The sequence below is a fragment of the Hyperoodon ampullatus genome (assembly GCF_949752795.1).
Source record: "Hyperoodon ampullatus genome assembly, chromosome: 7".
NCBI classification, from domain to species: domain Eukaryota; kingdom Metazoa; phylum Chordata; class Mammalia; order Artiodactyla; family Ziphiidae; genus Hyperoodon; species Hyperoodon ampullatus.
The window spans coordinates 90,460,303-90,483,601 of NC_136920.1; the positions used below are offsets into that span (position 1 = coordinate 90,460,303).

General features: G+C 45.9%; 1 protein-coding gene across 3 annotated transcripts; it reads left to right on the forward strand.

Moving 5' to 3' along the window:
- Positions 1-2,659: 2,659 nt before the first annotated feature.
- Positions 2,660-22,482, forward strand: HEPACAM (hepatic and glial cell adhesion molecule; the record flags this gene model as incomplete). Of its 3 annotated transcripts, none has more annotated exons than XM_079708770.1 (7): positions 2,660-2,759; positions 18,955-19,296; positions 19,969-20,250; positions 20,529-20,628; positions 21,168-21,241; positions 21,544-21,614; positions 22,177-22,482. In XM_079708770.1, the coding sequence occupies 7 exons, from the start codon at positions 2,675-2,677 to the stop codon at positions 22,480-22,482; spliced, it is 1,260 nt and encodes a 419-aa protein (XP_079564896.1). The 3 variants fall into 3 exon arrangements, with proteins under 3 accessions (XP_079564896.1, XP_079564894.1, XP_079564895.1); XM_079708768.1 differs by having other exon boundaries at positions 2,675-2,759; positions 20,529-20,622; positions 21,168-21,397; XM_079708769.1 differs by having other exon boundaries at positions 2,675-2,759; positions 20,529-20,622.
- Positions 22,483-23,299: the final 817 nt, after the last annotated feature.

Consider the following 23,299-nt stretch of genomic DNA (forward strand, 5'->3'; position numbering starts at 1 on the left):
GTCGTTCCTCTGGCCCGGCTCCCCTCACAGTTACCCTTCACTCTACCAGCTGCTAGAGAAGTCCCCCTGCCCCCCACAAGTTCTCGCCCATTCAATAGTCAGCGACTGTCTGCTGAGCACCTACTATGTGCCCCGCCCTGTGTTACACAGTAGGGCTACAGAGGCCAATAAGACACAGTCCTTCAATCAAAGAACTCTGTTCTTGAGATGAGAAAAGCACAGAAGCAGATGATATACGCCTCTGCAGGGCTACTCATCTTAAAACACCTGAAGCAGGATTGCAGAATTGCTCCTCATACACTCAGATGTGAAAAGGCACCGTGGTGCCTTTGTGCTTTTGCAGCTGTCAGGGTCTCCCATGTGAGCCTCCCACCCCCGCCACCCAGGGCAGCAGAGGAAAACCAAAAGTCAGTCTATCCTGGTAAACTCAGTCTAACCCAACCACCTGAACGTTCACTTGAGGAAGCTCAGTCTCTGCTTGGATCAGTTTTTCCAGTTTCTTCCCCAAACCCAGCTCTTCTCTGAGAAGGGTTAGGGTGAGCATAGGTGGTGTGGCTTAGGGGTCCTTGTGGCAACGGGGGAGATGGTGTCCAGGGACCTGTGTGGCCTTCTCAGGACTCCCACTGGTCTCTGCACGAGTCTAGGTTGCTCTCTGGTCTGAGGGGCGGTTGGTGGCCCAGCTATCACCTGCACAGTGTGGCCTCTTTGCTCCCTGTTCTGCCCTCTATTGGTGCTTTGCCCTCCAGCACCTCTGGGTCCCCTCAAGGGAACATGTGGCCACTTTGGGGCACTTTCGTATTCTGCGTGGGTGTAAGGAGCCTAAGGTTCATCCCTGGAGGGGACGTGGAGAACTTAGATCCTGCCCAGGTCTCCCTCTATCACAGTGCTCTTTCCACAGTCCTTCAGGATGAAAAAGGCAGAGTTCAGGCTTTCTATTTCCTGAACATCATATCCTTTTACCTCAGACAATAAGCCTCTGGACCTAACCATCACAGGCAAAAGAGGCCATTTGTCTACAACTATAGAAGAACGCTATGATGTGGTCCACAGCCTGCTCTGTGATACATCAAAGGAACAGATAAAAGAAATTAAAATATCCTTCTGTACCTTACAAACACTGGCTTTCAAGCCTTTCGTCTTGCTACTGTCTCTAAAATACTACTTTCGATGTCAGAAGCTGAATATTGCCTTTCTCTTTTTCATTGTATTCATGCTGAAACACCATTAACTCTACCAGAGGCAGACAAGCGCCTTGAGCTGTGTAGGAAAAAGTCACAACCATAAAGATGCAAAAGGAAAAAAATCTGACTTGTGTATTTCAGAATATTTTTTGGAGTTCCTCTGTGAAGTTCAAAAGAAATGCTTCCCACCTCTTCTCCCCATCCTTTGGCTCAGATGGACCATGCACTCAGTCTTCAGTTCTAGAAACCTGGCTTACACAAGCTGTCTCCAGTATGTAAAAAGAATACTTTAAGAGATAGCTACTGCATTTACAAAACTAAGGTCAGCGTTAGAGACAGTCAAGAGGGGAAGTTGTAAACTTTGGTCTCACCAAGATATAAAGATCCCTAAAGGAATGGAAAAGAAGAAGAGGCAGTTTTTTCTTAAAGTTTAAAATATCACCTCTCCAACGAAGAATTTTCTAGGCACTCTACCGTACTAAATCTTCATCAGTCCTCTCAACAATTTCTACAAGGAAGCTACTGTTTTCCCCCCTTTTACAGATGTGAAATTGGAGAATTAACAAGGTTGCACACCCATCCCCAGATCACACAGTTAGCAAGCATACATTCCACTGATGCCCCTCAGGAGAGGATGTGGACGTGGTAATGAAGGGTCAGGGTAGAGCTGGGGTGTCTCTCTTCATCATGCCTCAAGACTTGAGGAAACGGCTGGGCTGTAGCTGGTGACAGAACCCCAGGCCCTTGGGCTATTACCTTCATCTTTGTTCTGACATGTTCTAGGAAATGGGCTGGAGGCTAGGGAATGAGCAGAGTATCTTCTGGAGAAAGGTTCCCAGCATCTATGTGATTCTATGATAGGAGAGAGAAGCCCAAGCAGCACCAGGACAGGTATGAAAATAATAGAATTTAAGCCATATTCCAATCTTCTTTCTTTGGGGTGGAACAGGAGTTTTCCATTTCTTCAGCAGTCTCTGGAATCTGTCATTCCCCAGCTTTTGAAAAGCTCCTCTCCCTCCATTTTTAGAGTTTATTGGAGGTGTGTCCCTGGCGCACACCCTCCTTTGCAGGAACAGGGAGCGTGAGGTGGAGACAGGACAGGTTGGGACACACAAGGTCCAATTTAGAGTGTGTCCCAGCCCAGTCCCTTCAATGAGCCCAAATCCTCATCTCCCCCTGACAGTGGGGCTCAGCGCAGGTGAACAAAGAGCTGCTAGGCTGCTGGGACCCATCAGACTGAACCCTGTGCTGGAGATTATCTCCCAAGCAGATACTCTCCTCCGAACCCGGGATGTAGGGCTTTGAAACTAGAAAATGCCAGGTCTGAAAGAGAGGAAAGAACAAGTCCAGCAACACACAGAGCTCTGTGTATTCAGAGGGAACTTGGCAGGGTTGTGTTCGGGCAGAGAAACTCCGAGTGGTACAAAGGGACGTGCCCAGAGTGGAGAAATCATGCTAATTGTGTGCACCAGAGCTGGAGAACGCCACCCAAAATGAAGAGAGAAAGGGAAGCCCTGTCCAGAGCCTTCAGTGCCCTGCGCCTCACTCCTTTTCTCTACCTGCTTCTGATCCAGACAGGTAGGAGACCAGAGGGTAAGACAGGGTCTAGAGAAGGGACCCGGGGCTTTCAAAGGAGAGGGAGGGGAGAGCTGAGGGCCAGAATGCCTTTGGGGCGGGAGGAGGGGAGAATGCTCAGCCACCGTGGGAAGCGTCTCAGTGAATTCAGGCATTCGTGTTGAATGTATTTCTTCATTCTGTATGCCTCCTGCCCGGCCCCTGCCCCCCACCCCCCAAAGCCTGCATGACTTTGCAGCTCCCACGGCATTCCGTACATTAGATGGAGGGCAATGAGCCGTTTCTGATGGGATGTCTTGTTGGCGTGGGCCAGTCCGGCATTCTTTCCAAGGGACTATGGTGGGCCTTGAAGGGGTGGGGAAATCTTGGTTTTGTGTCTCCCCAGCCGCCACCCTGGCTTCTCTGAGTATAAAATAACAAGGGAGATGAAAGAAGCTTTGGAGATAATAAGCCTCCTGGTTTGGGAGAGTAACACCAATCTATGCATAACACACACGCCATAGACACCTACCTCCCCCTACCAACTTCTTGGAGAAATGATCTTATTTGAAATACATGTGCTTATGTGCGCACACGCAGGCACGCACACACACACTATTCCAGAGAGCCTAGGAATTCACAATTTAGTGGGGCAAATAAGATGCAGAGATCATTTTAATAAAATGCAGAAACTACTATGAGTCAGAGAGGCAGAGGGTTCCAAGAATCAGAGAGAGGTCACCTACCCCATCAGGAAGCTGGTGCTGGTGGTACAGGATGGGAGTGGGGGAATATCAGGGGAGGTTTCCTGGGAATGTCTGCACTGAATTTTAAAAGATGAGAAAAACAGATAGGTGTGGGAGTGAGCATCATAGCTGGGAAAATGGGCCAAGGTCAACAGCTTGAAATGGTATCACATGTTAGGAGCAGCCCAGTCAGTCACCACTGCTGGAGAAGAAAGTGTGGATGGAATTAGGTGAGACTGGTAAACTCTGCAAAGGAAACTGTAATATAATTTGCAAACAATGGGAGCGGGGGAGGACATTGAATGGTTTTTAATCTGGGAACAAGCAGGGCCAGAGTATAGCTCAGATCCCTCACTCTGCAGTGAGGTGTTGGAGGTGAAACTGTAGGCAAGCAAGATAGGAAAGGAAGCCTGTATCCATTTGCTGGAACCACAGACTGGGTGGCTTCAACAGCAGAAATGTATTGTCTCACAGTTCTGGAGGCTAAAAGTTCAAGATCAAGGTGCTGGCAAGGCTGTGCTCCCTCTGAAGGCCCTAGGGAATGTTCTGTTCCAGTGCTCTCTGCTGGCTTCTGGGAGTTCCTTGGCTGTGACAGATTAACTTTAATCTTCACATGGCGTTCTCCCTGTGCTTGTGTGTATATCCAAATTTCTCCTTTTTAAAAGGACACCAGTCATCTTTGATTAGAGGCCCACCCCACTCCAGCAGGACCTCATCTTAGCTTATTACCTTGGCAATGACCACACTGCAAAATAAGGTCACATTCTGAGATACTTGGGGTTAGGACTTCAAGGTATGAATTTTAGGGGACACAAGTCAAACCATAGCGAGGCTATTGCAATAGTTCAGGAGAGAAAGGACCTGGGCTGGAATTAGAATAAAGAGAGGGGGAGTGAGGGATGTTGAGATAATATTTTGGAGGGAAAGTCAGGACCTAGTGATTTATAGGAAGTGAAACGATCTAGAGAAGGAGGCAGGGTTTCTGTGTGAAACCATAAATTTAAAAAATGGGGCAAGGTTGGGAGATATGATAACTAGTGTTGCTCATGTTGAGGTTGAAATGCCTGTGAGACATTTGTGGGAAAATGTTGAATAACCTAAAGCTGGAGGGTTGGAGAGAAGTATTTGGAAACTGTCAGCCAAGAGGTGAGATTTAAAACAAGGAGAATGAATAAATATTACCTTGGAGGAGAAAATGAGCTAAATATGGAACATTGAGGAACCCCAAGATTTGCAGAGGAAGGCAGAGAATAAAGTCCACTGAGGAGCCCCAGAAGGAACAATCAGAGACACAGAGGGAGACCTGGGAGACTGTGGTATCCAGAAAGTGAAGGGAGTTGGGAGTTTCCCAGACAATCATCATCAAACGTATCAAGGAGCCCAGTATAATAAGGACCTGAAAGAGCCCATTAGATATGCCAATTTAAAGCTTACCATTAGGGACTTACCTGGTGGCACAGTGGTTAAGAATCCATCTGCCAATGCAGGGGTACACGGGTTTGAGCCCTGGTCCGGGAAGGTCCCAAATGCCACGGAGCAACTAAGCCCATGCACCACAGCTACTGAGCCCATGTGCCACAACTACTGAAGCCCTTGCGCCTAGAGCCAGTGCTCCACAACAAGAGAAGCCACTGCAATGAGAAGCCTGCACACCGCAACGAAGAATAGCCCCCGCTCTCCGCAACTAGAGAAAGCCCACGTGCAGCAACGAAGCAATAAATAAATAAATAGATTTATTTTTTTTAAAAAAAAGAGGTTACCGGGCTTCCCTGGTGGCATAGTGGTTGCAAGTCCGCCTGCCGATGCAGGGGACACGGGTCCGGGAAGATCCCACATGCCGCGGAGTGGCTGGCCCCGTGAGCCATGGCCGCTGAGCCTGCGCGTCCGGAGCCTGTGCTCCGCAACGGGAGAGACCACAGCAGTGAGGGGCCCGCGTACGGCAAAAAAACAAACAAACAAACAAACAAAAAAAGAGGTTACCATTAGCCTTGGTGACAGCGGTCTCAGTGGAAATTACAATGAGTTGAGGAAACGAGAGCTGAGGGTATGAAGGCAGTGAATTGGGAATAGGAAATGTGCAATGAATTATACAAATCAGAGATGTCCCTAAGCTCTTTCAGGTCATCATATGGTAAAGAAAAAAATATATAGAAAGATCTTGTCAGTCAGTGTGATTAGGCAAAAAAAAAAAAAAAGGTGACAAAGGATCTCCTGTGAGGGAAAATGGAAGTTAATATGTATTATATAACAAGGGAGTTCCCTGGCGGTCCAGTGGTTAAGACTCCATGCTTCCACTGCAGGGGGCATGAGTTCGACCACTGGTCAAGGAACTAAGATCAGGCATGCCACGTGGCTCGGCCAAAAAACCAAAAAAAGTATAACAAAAAAGTTCTAAATATAAACTATGCTAATAAGATATTAGTTACAATCTATGACAGGTAAGAGGTAAGTGCAGGGTCAGACCATTGTACTGCTGTGGACTCAAGAGCAATAAAGAGCTGAGATTCTATAAGGAATTTCTGCCATCCTCAATCTATGAGGAAAATGTCAGCTTCTGTGACAAATAAATTCCAAAATTTAAGTCCTGGCATTAACCATGGAGTAGTCAGTGCCATTTCAGGCTAGGCCTGGGATGAGGAAAGACTCTGTTCCATGAGGTTTTTCAGGCACCAAGCTGATGGAGCGCTATCAACTTTGACATGTGTTTCCAATGGTCAGTCTGAGATTTATCTTCATTTCTTTTAGGTAGAGGATTAAAAAAAAAAGGAGAGAGGTTTTTCTAAATCAGCCTATAAATGGTGTCTACAACTTTTACTAGTATTATTGGCTAGAAATCAGTAGTATCATAATTAATTGCAAGGGAGGCTGGGAAATGTTTTTTTTTTTTTTTTTTTTTTTTTTTGCGGTACGGGGGCCTCTCACTGCCGTGGCCTCTCCCGTTGCGGAGCACAGGCTCCGGACGCGCAGGCTCAGCGGCTATGGCTCACGGGCCCAGCCACTCCGCGGCATGTGGGATCTTCCCAGACCGGGGCGTGAACCCGTGTCCCCTGCATCGGCAGGTGGACTCTCAACCACTGCGCCACTAGGAAATGTATTTTTAAGATTGGCACTAAAAGGGGGGCTGAACCATGTGGCCCTGGCTCCCAGAGATTTACCTTAATCCCTTGCCTTCCCTTATGACAGCAATCACCAAACTAGCCTCAGGCAAGTAACACTTAGTGCTCTGAACCTAATATGGCCTAATGAGGCTTTCCTAAATTCATCACAGCCCTGTTCCTGGAACATTCAAACAGGGCTTTTCTAGAGGCTAGGATACTATTTACAGACATAAACACAGCATGCCTTAAATCTAGATAATCTGATTTGCAAGATGTTACTCTCTGGGGTCCTAGAGTCAGCTCATCCTCTACCGACCCAATAGGAGGAAGTCCCTTGCCTGGTTTCCACCCTTTTAGTCCTAAGATCACCTTCACATCGTAGGTGCTGTCTTTTTTTTTTTTTAATTGCAATTGAAAATTACATACAGGAACATGCATTTTGCATAAGGATACAGTTTTATGAACCTTTATGAAGTGAACAGACCCATTTAATCAGCCCCCAAGACCAAGAAAAAGAACATTTCAGCACCTCGGAAGCACCCCCATTCTATTTCTGTTACTATTGCCTTCCCTCCAGGGTCACAGAGGTGTCCTAACTTCTAATATGGATTAATTTTGCATGTCTTTGAACTTCATAAAAATGGAATTATATGTATGCATTCTTTTATGCCTGGCTTCTTTCAATGAGCACCAAATTTGTAAGATTCGTGCATTTTGTTGTTAAAATTATAACTTGTTTGGTCTCAGTGCTGTAGAATATTCCATTGTATGAATTTACCACAATTTATCTATTGAACTTTGATAGACACTTTGGTTGTTTACAGTTTGGGCCTTTATGCATAGAGTTGTTAAAACATTCTAGTAGATGTCTTTTGGTGAACAGATATACCCAGGAGTAGAATTTGCTGAGATACGTGTGTGGTTAGACTTAGTAGACATAGCCAGAGTTTTCAAAAGTGGTTGTATCAATCTACATGGTTGTATCAATCTACATTCCCACCAGCAGTGATTGAGAGTTCCAGATGTTCCATATATTCACCAATAATTGAATCTTCTCTTTTTCATTTTAGCTATCCTAGTATGAGGTGGCATCAAACTATGGTTTAAAATTGCATTTCTTTTAAAAAAATTTTTTTTAAATTTATTTCTTTTTGGCTGTGTTGGGTCTTTGTTGCGGTGCGGGCTTTCTCTAGTTGCGGTGAGTGGGGGCTACTCTTCGTTGTGGTACTCGGACTTCTCATTGCGGTGGCTTTTCTTGTTGTGGAGCTCGGGCTCTAGGCACGTGGGCTTCAGTAGTTGTGGTTGACGGGTTCTAGGGTGCAGGCTCAGTAGCTGTGGCACACGGGCTTAGTTGCTCCGCAGTATGTGGGATCTTCCTGAACCAGGGCTGGAACCTGTGTCCCTTGCATTGGCAGACATATTCTTAACCCCTGCACCACCAGGGAAATTGCATTTCTATGATGATTAATGAAGTTGTGTCTTTTTCATATATTTATTAGCCATTTGGAAATCCTTTTATGTGAGGTACCTGTTCCAAGTCTTTTGCCCACTTTCTATTGTTTCCTGGATTTTGTTAAAGTAGTAATTTGTAGGAGTTTAAAATATATATGTTGGATATGAGTTGTTTATAGGATATATGTATTACAAATATCTCTCACTGTACAGCTTGCCTTTTCACTCTCTTAATGGTGTCTTTTGATGAACAGAAGCTCTTAACATTATTGTGTCCAGTGTATCATTTTCTTCTTTTATGGGTACCACTTTTCTGTCCTGTCAAAAAATCTGTGTCTGCCCTCAAGTCATGGAGATATTATGCTATGTTTTCTTTCTAAAACATTATTTTTCCTTTCACACTTAGATCTACAATCTACCTAGAATTGCTATTTGTGTGAGATGTGAGAAAAGGATCAATATTCTTTTTTTTTCCTATGTGGCCCAGCACTATTTATTAAAAAGAAAAAAAAATTCTTTCTCCACTTCACTGCAGTGTCACCTGTGTCATAAGTCAAGCAATCAGGGAGTTCCCTGGCGGTCCAGTGGTTAGGACTCCATGCCCTACTGCAGGGGGCACGGGTTCGATCCCTGGTCAGGAACTAATATCCCACAAGCCTAGCAGCCAAAAAAAAAAAAAAAAGTCAAGCTATCATGTTTAAGTCTGTTTCTGGACTCTCTATTCTGTTCCATTGATCTATTTGTCTATCCTCGTGCCAAAATCACAAAGTAAACCTCCTAGGATTTTGATGGGCATTGTATTAAATTTATAAGTCAGCTTGGGAGATATGACAGCTTAACAATAATGATTATTCCAATCCAAAACACGGTAAATCTCTGTGTGTCAGCTTAACACTTATTAGCTAGGTACACATTACTGAACATCTACACTCTGTAGAGTGTAGAAAAAAAGCTATCCTTCTCTTCCTGGATCCCAAGGGCCTTCTTCACAATTTCCGTTTCCTGGTTTTCTCTTATATTCCTGAGTGATTGACACTTAAAATGATTTCACACTTTTGTAGGCCTCAATGTGGTAACAACATAAGAATACAATACAATAACCCGAACAGTGAAGGCCCTATACAGTAGGGACAGAGGAGGAGGGTTGTTTTCTCGGAGCATTTAATATCCTTTATTGTTAATTCATTAAGAAAACATTAAAAATGAAAAGTGGAAAGCAATATTTTTCCCTCTTCAAAAACCACGCTGTGTGCCCTTGGGTTACTGTATGCAGTTCTGGTTACCACACCTCAAAAACTGAAATAATAGAGCTGAAGAAAGCCCAAATAAGGGTATCTATACTAGCCAAAGGGAAAGAGGGACTTCCCTGTGGAGATACATCCAAACAAAACAAAAAGCCCTTCAGATAAAAAGGGACTTAACTGCAGTCCGTGCTATCAGAGTGTACAGATTAGGTGTAACATGTTTCGCACTACCTCATTGATACTTTTAAAAGGTAAATTGAAGGCAAATACTGGTAAAAGAAAACCTTTGCCCAGCAAAAAGGATCACATGAAAATGAGTAGATGATGATTTCTTTAAAGGAAGAGGCTATTAAGGGACCCCAAGGCTACTGGTAGGTACATTCTTTTTTATTTTAGCACTTTATTTTTATTTTTTTTAATTTAATTTTATTTATTTTTTTATACAGCAGATTCTTATTAGTCATCAATTTAATACACATCAGTGTATACATGTCAATCCCAATCGCCCAATTCATCTCACCACCACCCCCACCGCCCCGCTGCTTTCCCCCCTTGGTGTCCATACGTTTGTTCTCTACATCTGTGTCTCTATTTCTGCCCTGCAAACTGGTTCATCTGTACTATTTTTCTACGTTCCACATATATGCGTTAATATACGATATTTGTTTTTCTCTTTCTGACTTACTTCACTCTGTATGACAGTCTCTAGATCAATCCACGTCTTCTTTCTCCATTCGTCTGTCAATGAGCATTTAGGTTGCTTCCATGACCTGGCTATTGTAAACAGTGCTGCAACAAACATGGGGTGCATGTGTCTTTTTGAATTATGGTTTTGTCTGGGTATATGCCCAGTAGTGGGATTGCTGGGTCATATGGTAATTCTATTTTTAGTTCTTTAAGGAACCTCCATACTGTTCTCCATAGTGGCTGTATCAATTTACATTCCCACCAACAGTGCAAGAGGGTTCCCTTTTCTCCACACCCTCTCCAGCATTTGTTGTTTGTAGATTTTCTGATGATGCCCATTCTACCTGGTGTGAGGTGATACCTCACTGTAGTTTTGACTTGCATTTCTCTAATAATTAGTGATGTTGAGCAGCTTTTCATGTGCTTCTTGGCCATCTGCATGTCTTCTTTGGAGAAATGTCTATTTAGGTCTTCTGCCCATTTTTGGATTGGGTTGCTTGTTTTTTTACTATTGAACTGCATGAACTGTTTATATATTTTGGAGATTAATCCTTTGTCCTTTGATTCATTTGCAAATATTTTTTCCCATTCTGAGGGTTGTCTTTTTGTCTTGTTTATGGTTTCCTTTTCTGTGCAAAAGCTTTGAAGTTTCATTAAGTCCCATTTGCTTATTTTTGTTTTTATTTCCATTACCCTAGGAGGTAGATCCAAAAAGATCTTGCTGTGATTTATGTCAAAGAGTGTTCTTCCTATGTTTTTGTCTAAGAGTTTTATAGTGTCCAGTCTTACATTTAGGTCTCTAATCCATTTTGAGTTTATTTTTGTGTATGGTGTAGGGAGTGTTCTAATTTCATTCTTTTATGTGTAGTTGTCCAGTTTTCCCAGCACCACGTATTGAAGAGGCTGTCTTATCTCCATTGTACATCCTTGCCTCCTTTGTCATAGATTAGTTGACCATAGGTGTGTGGGTTTATCTCTGGGCTTTCTATCTTGTTCCATTGATGTATGTTTCTGTTTTTATTCCAGTACCATATTATCTTGATTACTGTAGGTTTATAGTATAGTCTGAAGTCAGAGAGTCTGATTCCTCCAGCTCCATTTTTTCCCCTCAAGACTACTTTGGATATTCGGGGTCTTTTGTTTTTCCATACAAATTTTAAGATTTTCTTCTTCTAGTTCTGTAAAAAATGCCATTGGTAATTTGATAGGGATTGCATTGAATCTGTAGATTGCTTTGGGTAGTATAGCCATTTTCAAAATATTGATTCTTCCAATCCAAGAACATGGTATATCTCTCCATCTGTTGGTATCATCTTGAATTTCTTTCATCAGTGTCTTATAGCTTTCTGCATACAGGTCTTTTGTCTCCCTAGGTAGGTTTATTCCTAGGTATTTTATTCTTTTTGTTACAATAGTAAATGGGAGTGTTTCCTTAATTTCTCTTTCAGATTTTTCATCATTAGTGTATTGGAATGCAAGAGATTTCTGTGCATTAATTTGTATCCTGCAACTTTACCAAATTCATTGGTTAGCTCTAGTAGTTTTCTGGTGGCATCTTTAGGATTCTCTATGTATAGTATCATGTCATCTGCAAACAGTGACACTTTTACTTCTTCTTTTCCAATTTGTATTCCTTTTATTACTTTTTCTACTCTGATTGCAATGGCTAGGACTTCCAAAGCTATGTTGAATTATAATGGTGAGAGTGGATATCCTTGCCTTGTTCCTGATCTTAGAGGAAATGCTTTCAGATTTTCACCATTGAGAATTATGTTTGCTGTGGGTTTGTTGTATATGGCCTTTATTATGCTGAGGTAGGTTCCCTCTATGCCCACTTCCTGGAGAGTTTTTATCATAAATGGGTGTTGAATTTTGTCAAAAGCTTTTTCTGCATCTATTGAGATGATCATATGGTTTTTATTCTTCAATTTGTTAATATGGTGTATCACATTGATTGATTTGCATGTATTGAAGAATTCTTGCATCCCTGGGATAAATCCCACTTGATCATGGTGTACGATCCTTTTAATGTGTTGTTGGATTCTGTTTGCTAGTATTTGGTTGAGGATTTTTGCATCTATATTCATCAGTGATATTGGTCTGTAATTTTTTTTTGTAGTATCTTTGTCTGGTTTTGGTATCAGAGTGATGGTGGCCTCATAGAATGAGTTTGGGAGTATTCCTTCCTCTGCAATTTTTTGGAAGGGTTTGAAAAGGGTGCATGTTAGCTCTTCTCTAAATGTTTGATAGAATTCACCTGTGAAGCCATCTGGTCCTGGACTTTTGTTTGTTGGAAGATTTTTAATCACAGTTTCCATTTCATTACTTGTGATTGGTATGTTCGTATTTTCTATTTCTTCCTGGTTCAGTCTTGGAAGGTTATACCTTTCTGAGAATTTGTCCATTTATTCCAGGTTGTCCATTTTATTGGCATACAATTGCTTGTAGTAGTCTCTTAGGGTGCTTTGTATTTCTGTGGTGTCTGTTGTAACTTCTCCTTTTTCATTTCTAATTTTACTGATTTGAGTCCTCTCCCTCTTTTTCTTGATGAGTCTGGCTTATGGTTTATCAATTTTGTTTATGTTCTCAAAGAACCAGCTTTTAGTTTTATTGATCTTTGTTATTGTTTTCTTTTTTTCTATTTCATTTATTTCTGCTCTGATCTTTATGATTTCTTTCCTTCTGCTAACTTTGGGTTTTGTTTGTTTTTCTTTCTCTACTTCTTTTAGGTGTAAGGTTAGATTGTGTATTTGAGATTTTTCTTGTTTCTTGAGGTAGGCTTGTATAGCTATAAACTTCCCTCTTAGAACTGCTTTTGCTGCATCCCATAGGTTTTCGATCGTCATGTTTTCATTGTCATTTGTCTCTAGGTATTTTTTGATTTCCTCTTTGATTTTTTCAGTGATCTCTTGGTTATTTAGTAACGTATTGTTTAGCCTCCAATGTGTTTGTGTTTTTTACGTTTTTTTACCTGTAATTCATTTCTAATCTCATAGTGTTGTGGTCAGAAAAGAGGCTTGATATGATTTCAATTGTCTTAAATTTACTGAGGCTTGATTTGTGACCCAAGATGTGATCTATCCTGGAGAATGTTCCGTGCGCACTTGAGAAGAAAGTGTAATCTGCTGTTTTTGGATGGAATGTCCTATAAATATCAATTAAATCTATCTGGTCCATTGTGTCATTTAAAGCTTCTGTTTCCTTTTTTATTTTCATTTTGGATGATCTGTCCATTGGTGCAAATGAGGTGTTAAAGTTCCCCACTACTATTGTGTTACTGTCGATTTCCTCTTTTGTAGCTGTTAGCAGTTGCCTTATGTATTGAGGTGCTCCTATGTTGGGTGCATATAAGACTATAATTGTTATATCTTCTTCTTGGATTGATCCCTTGATCATTATGCAGTGTCCTTCCTTGTCTCTTGTAACATTCTTCATTTTAAAGTCTATTTTATCTGATATGAGTATTGCTACTCCAGCTTTCTTTTGATTTCCACTTGCATGGAATATCTTTTTCCATTCCCTCACTTTCAGTCTGTATGTGTCCCTAGGTATGAAGTGGGTCTCTTTTAGACAGCATATATATGGGTCTTGTTTATGTATCCATTCAGCAAGCCTGTGTCTTTTGGTTGGAGCATTTAATCCATTCACGTTTAAGGTAATTATCGATATGTATGTTCGTATTCCCATTTTCTTAATTGTTTTGGGTTTGTTTTTGTAGGTCCTTTTCTTCTCTTGTGTTTCCCACTTAGAGAAGTTCCTTGGGCATTTGTTGTAGAGCTGGTTTGGTGGTGTTGAATTCTCTTAGCTTTTGCTTGTCTGTAAAGCTTTTGATTTCTCCATCGAATCTGAATGAGATCCTTGCTGGGTAGAGTAATCTTGGTTGTAGGTTCTTCCCTTTCATCACTTTAAGTATATCATGCCACTCCCTTCTGGCTTGTAGAGTTTCTGCCAAGAAATCAGCCGTTAACCTTATGGGAGTTCCCTTGTAGGTTATTTGTCATTTTTCCCTTGCTGCTTTCAATAATTTTTCTTTGCCTTTAATTTTTGCCAGTTTGATTATTATGTGTCTCGGCATGTTTCTCCTTGGGTTTATCCTGTATGGGACTCTCTGCACTTCCTGGACTTGGGTGGCTATTTCCTTTCCCATGTTAGGGAAGTTTTCAATTATAATCTCTTCAAATATTTTCTCGGGTCCTTTCTCTCTCTCTTCTCCTTCTGGGACCCCTATAATGCATACGTTGTTGCGTTTCATGTTGTCCCAGAGGTCTCTTAGGCTGTCTTCATTTCTTTTCATTCTTTTTTCTTTATTCTGTTCCCAACCATGAATTCCACTATTCTGTCTTCCAGGTCACTTATCCGTTCTTCTGCCTCAGTTATTCTGCTATTGATTCCTTCTAGTGTAGTTTTCATTTCAGTTATTGTATTGTTCACCTCTGCTTCTTTGTTCTTTAATTCTTCTAAGTCTTTGTTAAACATTTCTTGCATCTTCTCGACCTTTGCCTCTATTCTTTTTCCGAGGTCCTGGATCATCTTCACTGTCATTATTCTGAATTCTTTTTCTGGAAGGTTGCCTATCTCCACATCATTTAGTTGTTTTTATAGTGGGGTTTTATCTTGTTCCTCCATCTGGTACATAGCCCTCTGCCTTTTCATCTTGTCTATCTTTCTGTGAATGTGGTTTTTGTACCACAGGCTGCAGGATTGTAGTTCTTCTTGCTTCTGCTGTCTGCCCTCTGGTGGATGAGCCTATCTAAGAGGCTTGTGCAAATTTCCTGATGGGAGGGACTGGTGGTGGGTAGAGCTGACTGTTGCTCTGGTGGGTAGAGCTCAGTAAAACTTTAATCCACTTGACTGCTGATGGGTGGGGCTGGGTACCCTCCCTGTTGGTTGTTTGGCCTGAGGCAACCCAACAGTCGAGCCTACCTGGGCTCTTTGGTGGGGCTAATGGCAGACTCTGGGAGGGCTCATGCCAAGGAGTACTTCCCAGAACTTCTGCTGCCAGTGTCCTTGTCCCCACGGTGAGCCATAGCCACCCCCACCTCTGCAGGAGACCCTCCAACACTAGCAGGTAGGTCTGGTTCAGTCTCCCCTAGGGTCACTGCTCCTTCTCCTGGGTCCCGATGCGCACACTACTCTGTGTGTGCCCTCCAAGAGTGGAGTCTCTGTTTCCCCCAGTCCTATCGAAGTCCTGCAATCAAATCCCACTAGCCTTCAAAGTCTGATCCTCTAGGAATTCCTCCTCCCATTGCCGGACCCTCAGGTTGGGAAGCCTGACGTGGGGCTCAGAACCTTCACTCCAGTAGGTGAACTTCTGTGGTATAAGTGTTCTCCAGTTTGTGAGTCACCCACCCAGCAGTTATGGGATTTGATTTTACTGTGATTGCACCCCTCCTACCATCTCACTGTGGCTTCTCCTTTGTCTTTGGATGTGGGGTGTCTTTTTTTGGTGAGTTCCAGTGTCTTCCTGTCAATGATTGTCCAGCAGCTAGTTGTGATTCTGATGTTCTTGCAAGAGGGAGTGAGAGCACATCCTTCTACTCCACCATCTTTGTTCCAATCGGTTCTGGAGGCTGAAGTTCAAGATCAAGATGCTAGTAGAGCTGGTTTCTTCAGAAGAAAGAGTAGACTTTCTTCTGAAGTCTTTCTTCTTGGCTACCTTCTCTTTGTGTGTTCACTTGGTGTTCCCTTGGCACCTGTGCAACCTTGGTGTCTCTTCGGTACAGTCTTATATTTTAAAGCTTGACATTCTTTGATATCACCGCAGGTCAAAATCCTACTTGATGAGGGCCACCTACGTGATCCGGTACGGCCGTTTAAATTGATAGGGACGTCTTGCTGCGAGGTCAATTTCCTTTTGTTCAGCCTCCAGCGGGAACAGAGACTTTCTACATAATGATGCGTCAGAGACTTGAGGACAATGATTAAGTTAATTGTTTCTCAAGGTTGAATAGTCCCAGTCCCTTTTATTTGCACTGTTAGCCATTTCCTCACTTCTGTGTCCTGCTTTGGCACCTGTCCCAGTTCTCTGTGTCCCTTGAAAGTTGTGGGACCCTGAACTTAAAAGCAACTCCGATTTTGGCGCGAGTTTTGGGAACCAGTGTTTGCTCAGCGAAAAAGCTTTCTTTGTCAGCTTCTGAAAAAGACTGCTCCCTCCACTCTGAACATACCTACATACATCCCTATGACTCATGGGCAGGCCCTGTTCACAGGCATCCACCTAGAAGAGGGTGAGCCCCAGGGCAATCCACATGCTGTAGCTTCTCCAATGTTTTTATCCAGAAGAATCAAGTTTAAATTGGTAGAAAGAGGGGCTTCTCTGGCGGTCTTGTGGTTAGGACTCCATACTTCTAATGCAGGGGGTCACGGGTTCGACCCCTGGTTGGGGAACTAAGATCCCACATGCTGCGTGGTGTGGTCTAAATAAATAAAAATTGGTAGAAAGAGCTGACTTGAAGGGGAAAAGACATCACAAAAGCACTAGAAGGACCTTGTATGGGATGCAAGACAGTGGATGCTGGGGAAACTCAGGGAGGGCCAGAGAAGACAGAAGTGGGGAGGAGAATCCCTTCCACTTTTTCTTGGGGCCGGGACTGTCACAGTCCAGCCTCCAGGAGGGAGGAAAGGGGAACCTCAGTGTTTGGGGTTGCTAAACCTCAGGATGGCTCTGCTTATATCAATCTCATGTGCCAACCCCACTGCTTCAGACTGGGTCCTGAGGAAGTGGGGTAGATGTGCCCACCCTGGCCTTTAATGAAGCTCAGTGATTTTTTTTCAGGGTCACCTCAAGTCACACACACCAAACCCTATTTGCCTATTCAGGGAAATTTGAAAGCTTGTGTTTCTTAATCAAAGCAAGCATGGGACCTAGCAGATGCGAGGCAGGAAATCCCATCTAAATTATCACAGAAACTAAGAGCTGGAGAAATCTTAAGGATCATGTAGCCAAACGATTTCAGCCTGATACACAGAGCCATAAGGATTCCTAGCAGCATCCCAAGGTATTGGGGAGGACAGGGCTCTGGTCCTAACCACCTCTTTGACCAAATCAGGTGAACTAGAACTAAATTTCATTTCTTTTCAATTTCTATAAGGTTTTGCGGGAACAAAAATACCTTAAATTAAAAAAAATTGAAAATAGTTGATTTTGTCCATTCTAACTCCTGCCAGTTGAGACTCCTCTTAGTAACAAGTATGTAATATTCATACATATGGTGGCTTTCATCATTCAAGTAGTCTCTTCCATGCTTAACGTTTTATGATTGTAACATCCTTGACAGGTGATGGATTATAGAATGCCAGGGTGGAGAAGGCCCCTAGAGATCATCTGGTCCCACGACCTCACTATTCAGAGGAGGAAATGCAAGCACAGAGAGGTGAAAGAACAGTCAATTGGCCTTTCCTTGACCACTTCCAAAGATGATGAGCTCATTACTTAACAATGCATTTGCTCCCAAAATGGACTGGATATGTTTTCAAATTAAATTTGCTTCGATCTCCACAACTAGCCTTTTAGTTCCATTGCCTCCTGGTTTGGTCTGGGTCCTCGAGGTACAAGGAGAGGAATAGGGGCTGGAAAGGTACAGCTCACCTTCCCCAAATCTACACTGCAGCAGTAGCAGAGTGGGAAACAGGGGTGAGAAAGACGGAGGGAACTTCAGAGGCAATGACAGTCAAAGGAAGAAGCTGGGGGTGCAGAGGAACAGAGAACCTGACATGTATGTGTCTATTCAGCTAAACTCAGCCCTGTTCCTAGCTGACATCCTCTCCAGAAGACCCCTCCCTCAGGTGGCTGTATTGCTCTGCAAGGCCAGGTGCAAGGCCAACGAGCAGCATCTGTTCAGGCCCCAAAGTTCCTAAGAGATCTCTGAAATGTGAGATGTGTCTCTGGATGGGGCTGCCATTGGACAAGATGGTAAAATCCCAGAACTAACTACAGGACTGGAACAAACCATAAGACCACCTCGTTACCACTCATTTGGCCTGTGGGAAATCTGAGCCCTGAACAGATAAGCAACTTCTCCCAGGTCCTAAGTCAACAATAGGGCCCAGACCTCTGATGCTCACTCCTGTGTTCTCTCCCCCACACCACAGTCACTGACATACGTATCGTGCTTTTGCACTGTGAACTGGATAAGACACTTGCTCTTGTTATCGTTGTCATTCTTATTTTCTAAAGGAGAAGAGTGAGGCCTAGAAGGATGACTTGCCCAAATTCTCACAGCCAGTAAGCAGTGGAGCCCAATCTTACAAGGTCTTCTGACTCCAAGCTCTTTGCTTGACCTGTCCCAAATCCCTCTTCCATAGGGGATGCAAATTGGGCTGGAGTTGGGTGAATTTCCAGGACTGTTCTGCCCTGGGCCAGGCCTAGTATGATGCTACGTGCAGCTGGGGCAAGGATAGGGGAGGCTCTTGGTATGACCGGAGAGTTGTCCAGTTGTCCTCAGGCCCCTAAACTTGCCCTTTACTGGCACTGTCTCATGACACCTTCCTTTCTTTGGGAATCTACATGTCCATGCTTTCTCCATCCCCCACTCTCCCAATGCCCAATTAAGGAGAAAATCTGACAAATTCATTCTGAGGTCTAATGACCTATAAGTTTCAGGGGGTAGGGGTGTTTGTCAGTTTTGCTCACTGATATATCCTGGGGACATAGAACAGTGTCTGGTACATGGGAAGTCTCAATACATATTTCCATAAATGGGCCACATAAGGTATGGGTTACCTGGAATCTTCCTCAAGAGGAAGGCAATAGGGAAAACTGCCAGAGGCAGAGGTCCAGATTGAAGAAGGATTGAGGGCAAAGGGATGTGTGTGAGGGATGACAGGGGAGCAGAGGGGTCAGAGCTACAGTCGAAGGGTAAGAAGGAAGGACTGACAGGGAGTGAAGGGTCCAGAAAGGTGAGGCATGGAGAGACCAGAGGACTCGAAGATGGGACTGAGGTTAGGAGCCAGGGCCTGACGCTGCCCTCACCTCGTGGGTCTCTGTTCACAGAGCCCCTGGAGGGGGTGAACATCACCAGCCCGGTGCGCCTGATCCATGGCACAGTGGGGAAGGCGGCCCTGCTTTCTGTGCAGTACAGTAGCACCAGCAGTGACAAACCCGTTGTCAAGTGGCAGCTGAAGCGGGACAAGCCAGTGACCGTGGTTCAGTCCATCGGCACAGAGGTCATTGGTACCCTGCGGCCCGACTATCGAGACCGCATCCGCCTCTTTGAAAACGGCTCCCTGCTTCTCAGCGACCTGCAGCTGGCCGACGAGGGCACCTATGAGGTTGAGATCTCTATCACCGATGACACCTTCACTGGGGAGAAGACCATCAACCTCACTGTAGACGGTAAAGTCTCTGGCAGGGAAGGAGGCAGGACTGGTAACTGGGACTGGGGCCATGTCCACCCAGTACATTAGCTAGACCCCAAGAAAACCCACACAAAAGCCGCTTGGGAGTGAGCCAACGGGAATGTTAGAGGTTGGCAGATAGGCCATAGCTAACACGTATACAGCGCTTACTACGTGCCAGAAACAACTGTAAGTTCTTTGCGTATATTGACTCATGTAATGCTCATAATAATCTAGGGATAGTTAATATCACGGACCCCATTTTGCAGATGAGGAAACTGGGGCATAAGTTCAGGCAGCTAGTAACTGGTAGAGCCAATATTTGAACCTATTTTGACCTAAGCTTAGCCCAACTAAAATATCTTCCAGGCTGGGTCAGTTTAAGACATCTTGGAAAGGTATTTGGGAAGAAGGGAAGGGAAGGTCCATGAGGGCAGGGACCATAGCTGTCTTGTTCAGCATTGTACTCCCTGTGCTCAGTATGTGCTCAATAAATAGTGGGTAAATAAATGAGTGGATGTATGGATGGATGGGTGGATGGATGGTGGTAAAGAGCTGGAGTGATGATCTCTGAAGACCGCAGACTGAGTTGGAAGGTAGGCAGTTAAGAAGGGGAAGGGAGATGCTTTTTGGCCTGTGGCTCACAGGCTCCTCCCACCCCCGGGCTCAGTGCCCATTTCGAGGCCCCAGGTGTTAGTGGCTTCGACCACGGTGCTGGAGCTCAGCGAGGCCTTTACCCTCAACTGCTCGCACGAGAATGGCACCAAGCCCAGCTACACATGGCTGAAGGACGGCAAGCCCCTCCTCAACGACTCGCGGATGCTCCTGTCCCCCGACCAAAAGGTGCTCACCATCAGCCGCGTGCTCATGGAGGACGACGACCTGTACAGCTGTGTGGTGGAGAACCCCATCAGCCAGGGCCGCAGCCTGCCCGTCAAGATCACTGTGTACAGTGAGTCTCCTGCTGCCCTCCCTTGGGACTCAAAGCCCTGAGAGGCAGGGGCCCATGAGAGGCTAAGGACATCCCAGACAGAGTGAGAGAGGCAGAGGTGGGCCAGCTTTCCCTGGAGGACAGCCACAGGTAGGAAGTGAGCTCTGGGCGAGGTCCACCACTGGCCAGCCATGCTGCCTGGGGTCCCTTTTCTATTTCTTCGGCCGTAGGAAGCTCTCCTCACCACACCCCGTGCCCCTTCTGAAGTCTCTCCCACCTCTCTGCCTCTCTCTCCCTAGGAAGAAGCTCGCTCTACATAATCTTGTCCACAGGAGGCATCTTCCTCCTTGTGACCTTGGTGACAGTCTGTGCCTGCTGGAAACCCTCCAAAAAGTCTGGGTAACTCTCCAAGTTCCTCTCCCTGAGCACCTGAATCCTTCAACCCATTCCAGCCCCAAGCTCTGTTCTTTCCTTTAAACGCCTTTCCTCCCAGGGCCCCGCACCTCTTCCCAGGAGATCCATCTTACCACTGCATGTGTTGTATATGGAACCACATCCTGTGCTCACAACCCTAACAACCCCAGCACGATGAATACTGGTTTCACTTGCACGGCACCTTTTGTGAGCCAGGCACTGTGTTTGTGGTTAGGGTGTTACCTTTAAATGTGATTATCTGCAGTTTACAGACAACGACCCAGAGACTCAGATTAGTTAAATGACTAGCCCACAGTCACAATGCTAGGGACAGACTCAGGATGCAAACCTAGATGGGACGCATCCCAAAGCTCTGGACTTCTCCCCCTCCCACCGCACTCAGCCCGTCTTCCTGTTACAAGGCCTCGTTTATGGTCAGCAGATCCCCCCTGTGTCCTCACCCCCAGAACTTCTCCTGCTCACACTCGACAGCTCTGTCCACAGGGTGCTGGGTTGATTTGCAGGAAGAAGAGGAAGCTGGAGAAGCAAAACTCCCTGGAATATATGGATCAGAATGATGACCGCCTGAAAGCAGAAGGTGAGCTCCCAGCCACACACTCACCCGTCCCATCCGCACTCAGATCAGTGAGCTGCTGGGAAAAGGCCGAAATGGGCGACAAGGAAGCCAGCTCTGCAGGGACCCTTCCTGCATCAACTGCACGAAGGCTGCAGAGCAGGGAGAGGAGCAGCCAAGGTAGGATCTCAGGTATTCCGGACCCTTTGGTGGAGGCTGGCTTCCCGATGGCCTTAACTGGCCATCGGGAAGCAAAGAGTGCAGGTGCTGGCTGGTGGAAAGGGTTCCGTACCTCGGCCAGCCACCCCATTCTTTGCTCCGTGCAGCAGACACCCTCCCACGAAGTGGAGAGCAGGAGCGGAAGAACCCCATGGCACTCTACATCCTGAAGGACAAGGTAAGCAGCTTCGGGCTGGGTGCCCCACAAACGCTCCAACAGCCCCTACCATGTTCTGGTATTACATAGCCATACCAAATTGATATACCTTTCTAGGACTCAGAATAACCCTGAGAAATATTTGTGTCATTCCCACTTTAGCGATGAGAAAAATAAGGCTGACAGGGTGAAATGACTTGCCCAGGATCAAACAAGTAAATCAGTGGCAAATCTAGGCTTCAAACCCAGGTCTCTGGACACTGTCTCCGGTGATTTCCCTACTATTCCGTAACCAACTCTGTCCCACGCTGTCCAAGGCAGGTGGAAGGCGCAGAGTAAGTGGACAAAGGACTCAAACTAATGCATTTCAACATTTAATGAGCACCTATTATGTGCCAGGCACCACGCTAAGTGTCCTGTGTTGCAAGCAAAAACAGACCTACGCCTGCAGCCCTCCAGGCAGTCGGAGTGTGGAGGGAACTATGTCCCCTCCACCTCGGTATTCCCAGCGCCCTGGAACAGCAGGCGCGCTCCCAGCCCTGGCCGGCTGTCCGCTGACCCCTCGCGGCACGTGTCCTTGCAGGACTCCCCGGAACCCGAGGAGAACCCCGCCCCAGAGCCTCGGAGCGCGACGGAGCCCGGTCCGCCCGGCTACTCCGTGTCGCCGGCCGTGCCGGGCCGCTCGCCGGGGCTGCCCAGCCGCTCTGCCCGCCGCTACCCGCGCTCTCCAGCGCGCTCCCCCGCCACGGGCCGGACGCACACGTCGCCGCCCCGGCCCCCGAGCTCGCCCGGGCGCTCGCGCAGCGCCTCGCGCACACTGCGGACTGCGGGCGGCGTGCACCTGATCTGCGAGCAAGACGAGGCCGGCGCGGTGGAGATCAGCGCCTGAGCCTCCTCGGGACCCCCCGGGAGGCGCCCGCGCACTGCTGCCCGCGGCCCGGGGGAGGGCAGGGCATCTGGGCAGCAGCCCGCCAGGGGCGAGGGGCGAGGGGCGAGGGGCTAAGGCAGAGGGGAGATGGAGGTCCTCACCCGGCGCTAGGGTTCCGGCGCGTGGACGATTGTGAGCATGCGCAGATGGGGGCACGCGGCGGGAAGGCGGAGGGTGGATCAGATGGTGAAACCGGATTACGTTTGCTCCCGGCTCTTTGGTTGTGTTCTCAGTGGGTATGGGTTGTGCCCTTTTAGGACCATATAGATTATTAAATTTACGGCCCAATCCCCGGAGGGGCTTATGGAAACTAACATCAGTAACCTAACCCCCTTGACTATCCTATGCCCTTCCTAGGGCGCACTCACGCTTCCCACCCATTCCCCTTCCCTCCGAACGAACTCCTGGTTCCTGGGGAACTTTTTTGGCAAGCCCAGATCAGAGAGGCCACTTGCCTCAAACGTACAACTGTCCTAAACTAAGGGGAAGTCCGATGCCCTTTACTGGGTGTACACAGCGCTGTTCTGAGCATCCGCCGAATCATTGTGAAGGCAGTACCTTGGAGCACCCTTCTCAGGCATATGGTACCTCGGTACCTACCAGTTGGTGAAGGAGGAGCTCAAGGACAATACATTCTGTTGCCCCGCTAGCTACCGGGGTTCTAGCAAGAGCAAAGGATTCAAGCCTCCCACGCTTGGCCTCCTCCCAAAGCCTCCCTCAGTGGCGTGCCCGGCATTCTTTCCGTCTTTTCCGTCTCTGTTCCATAGAGAAGGGGCTT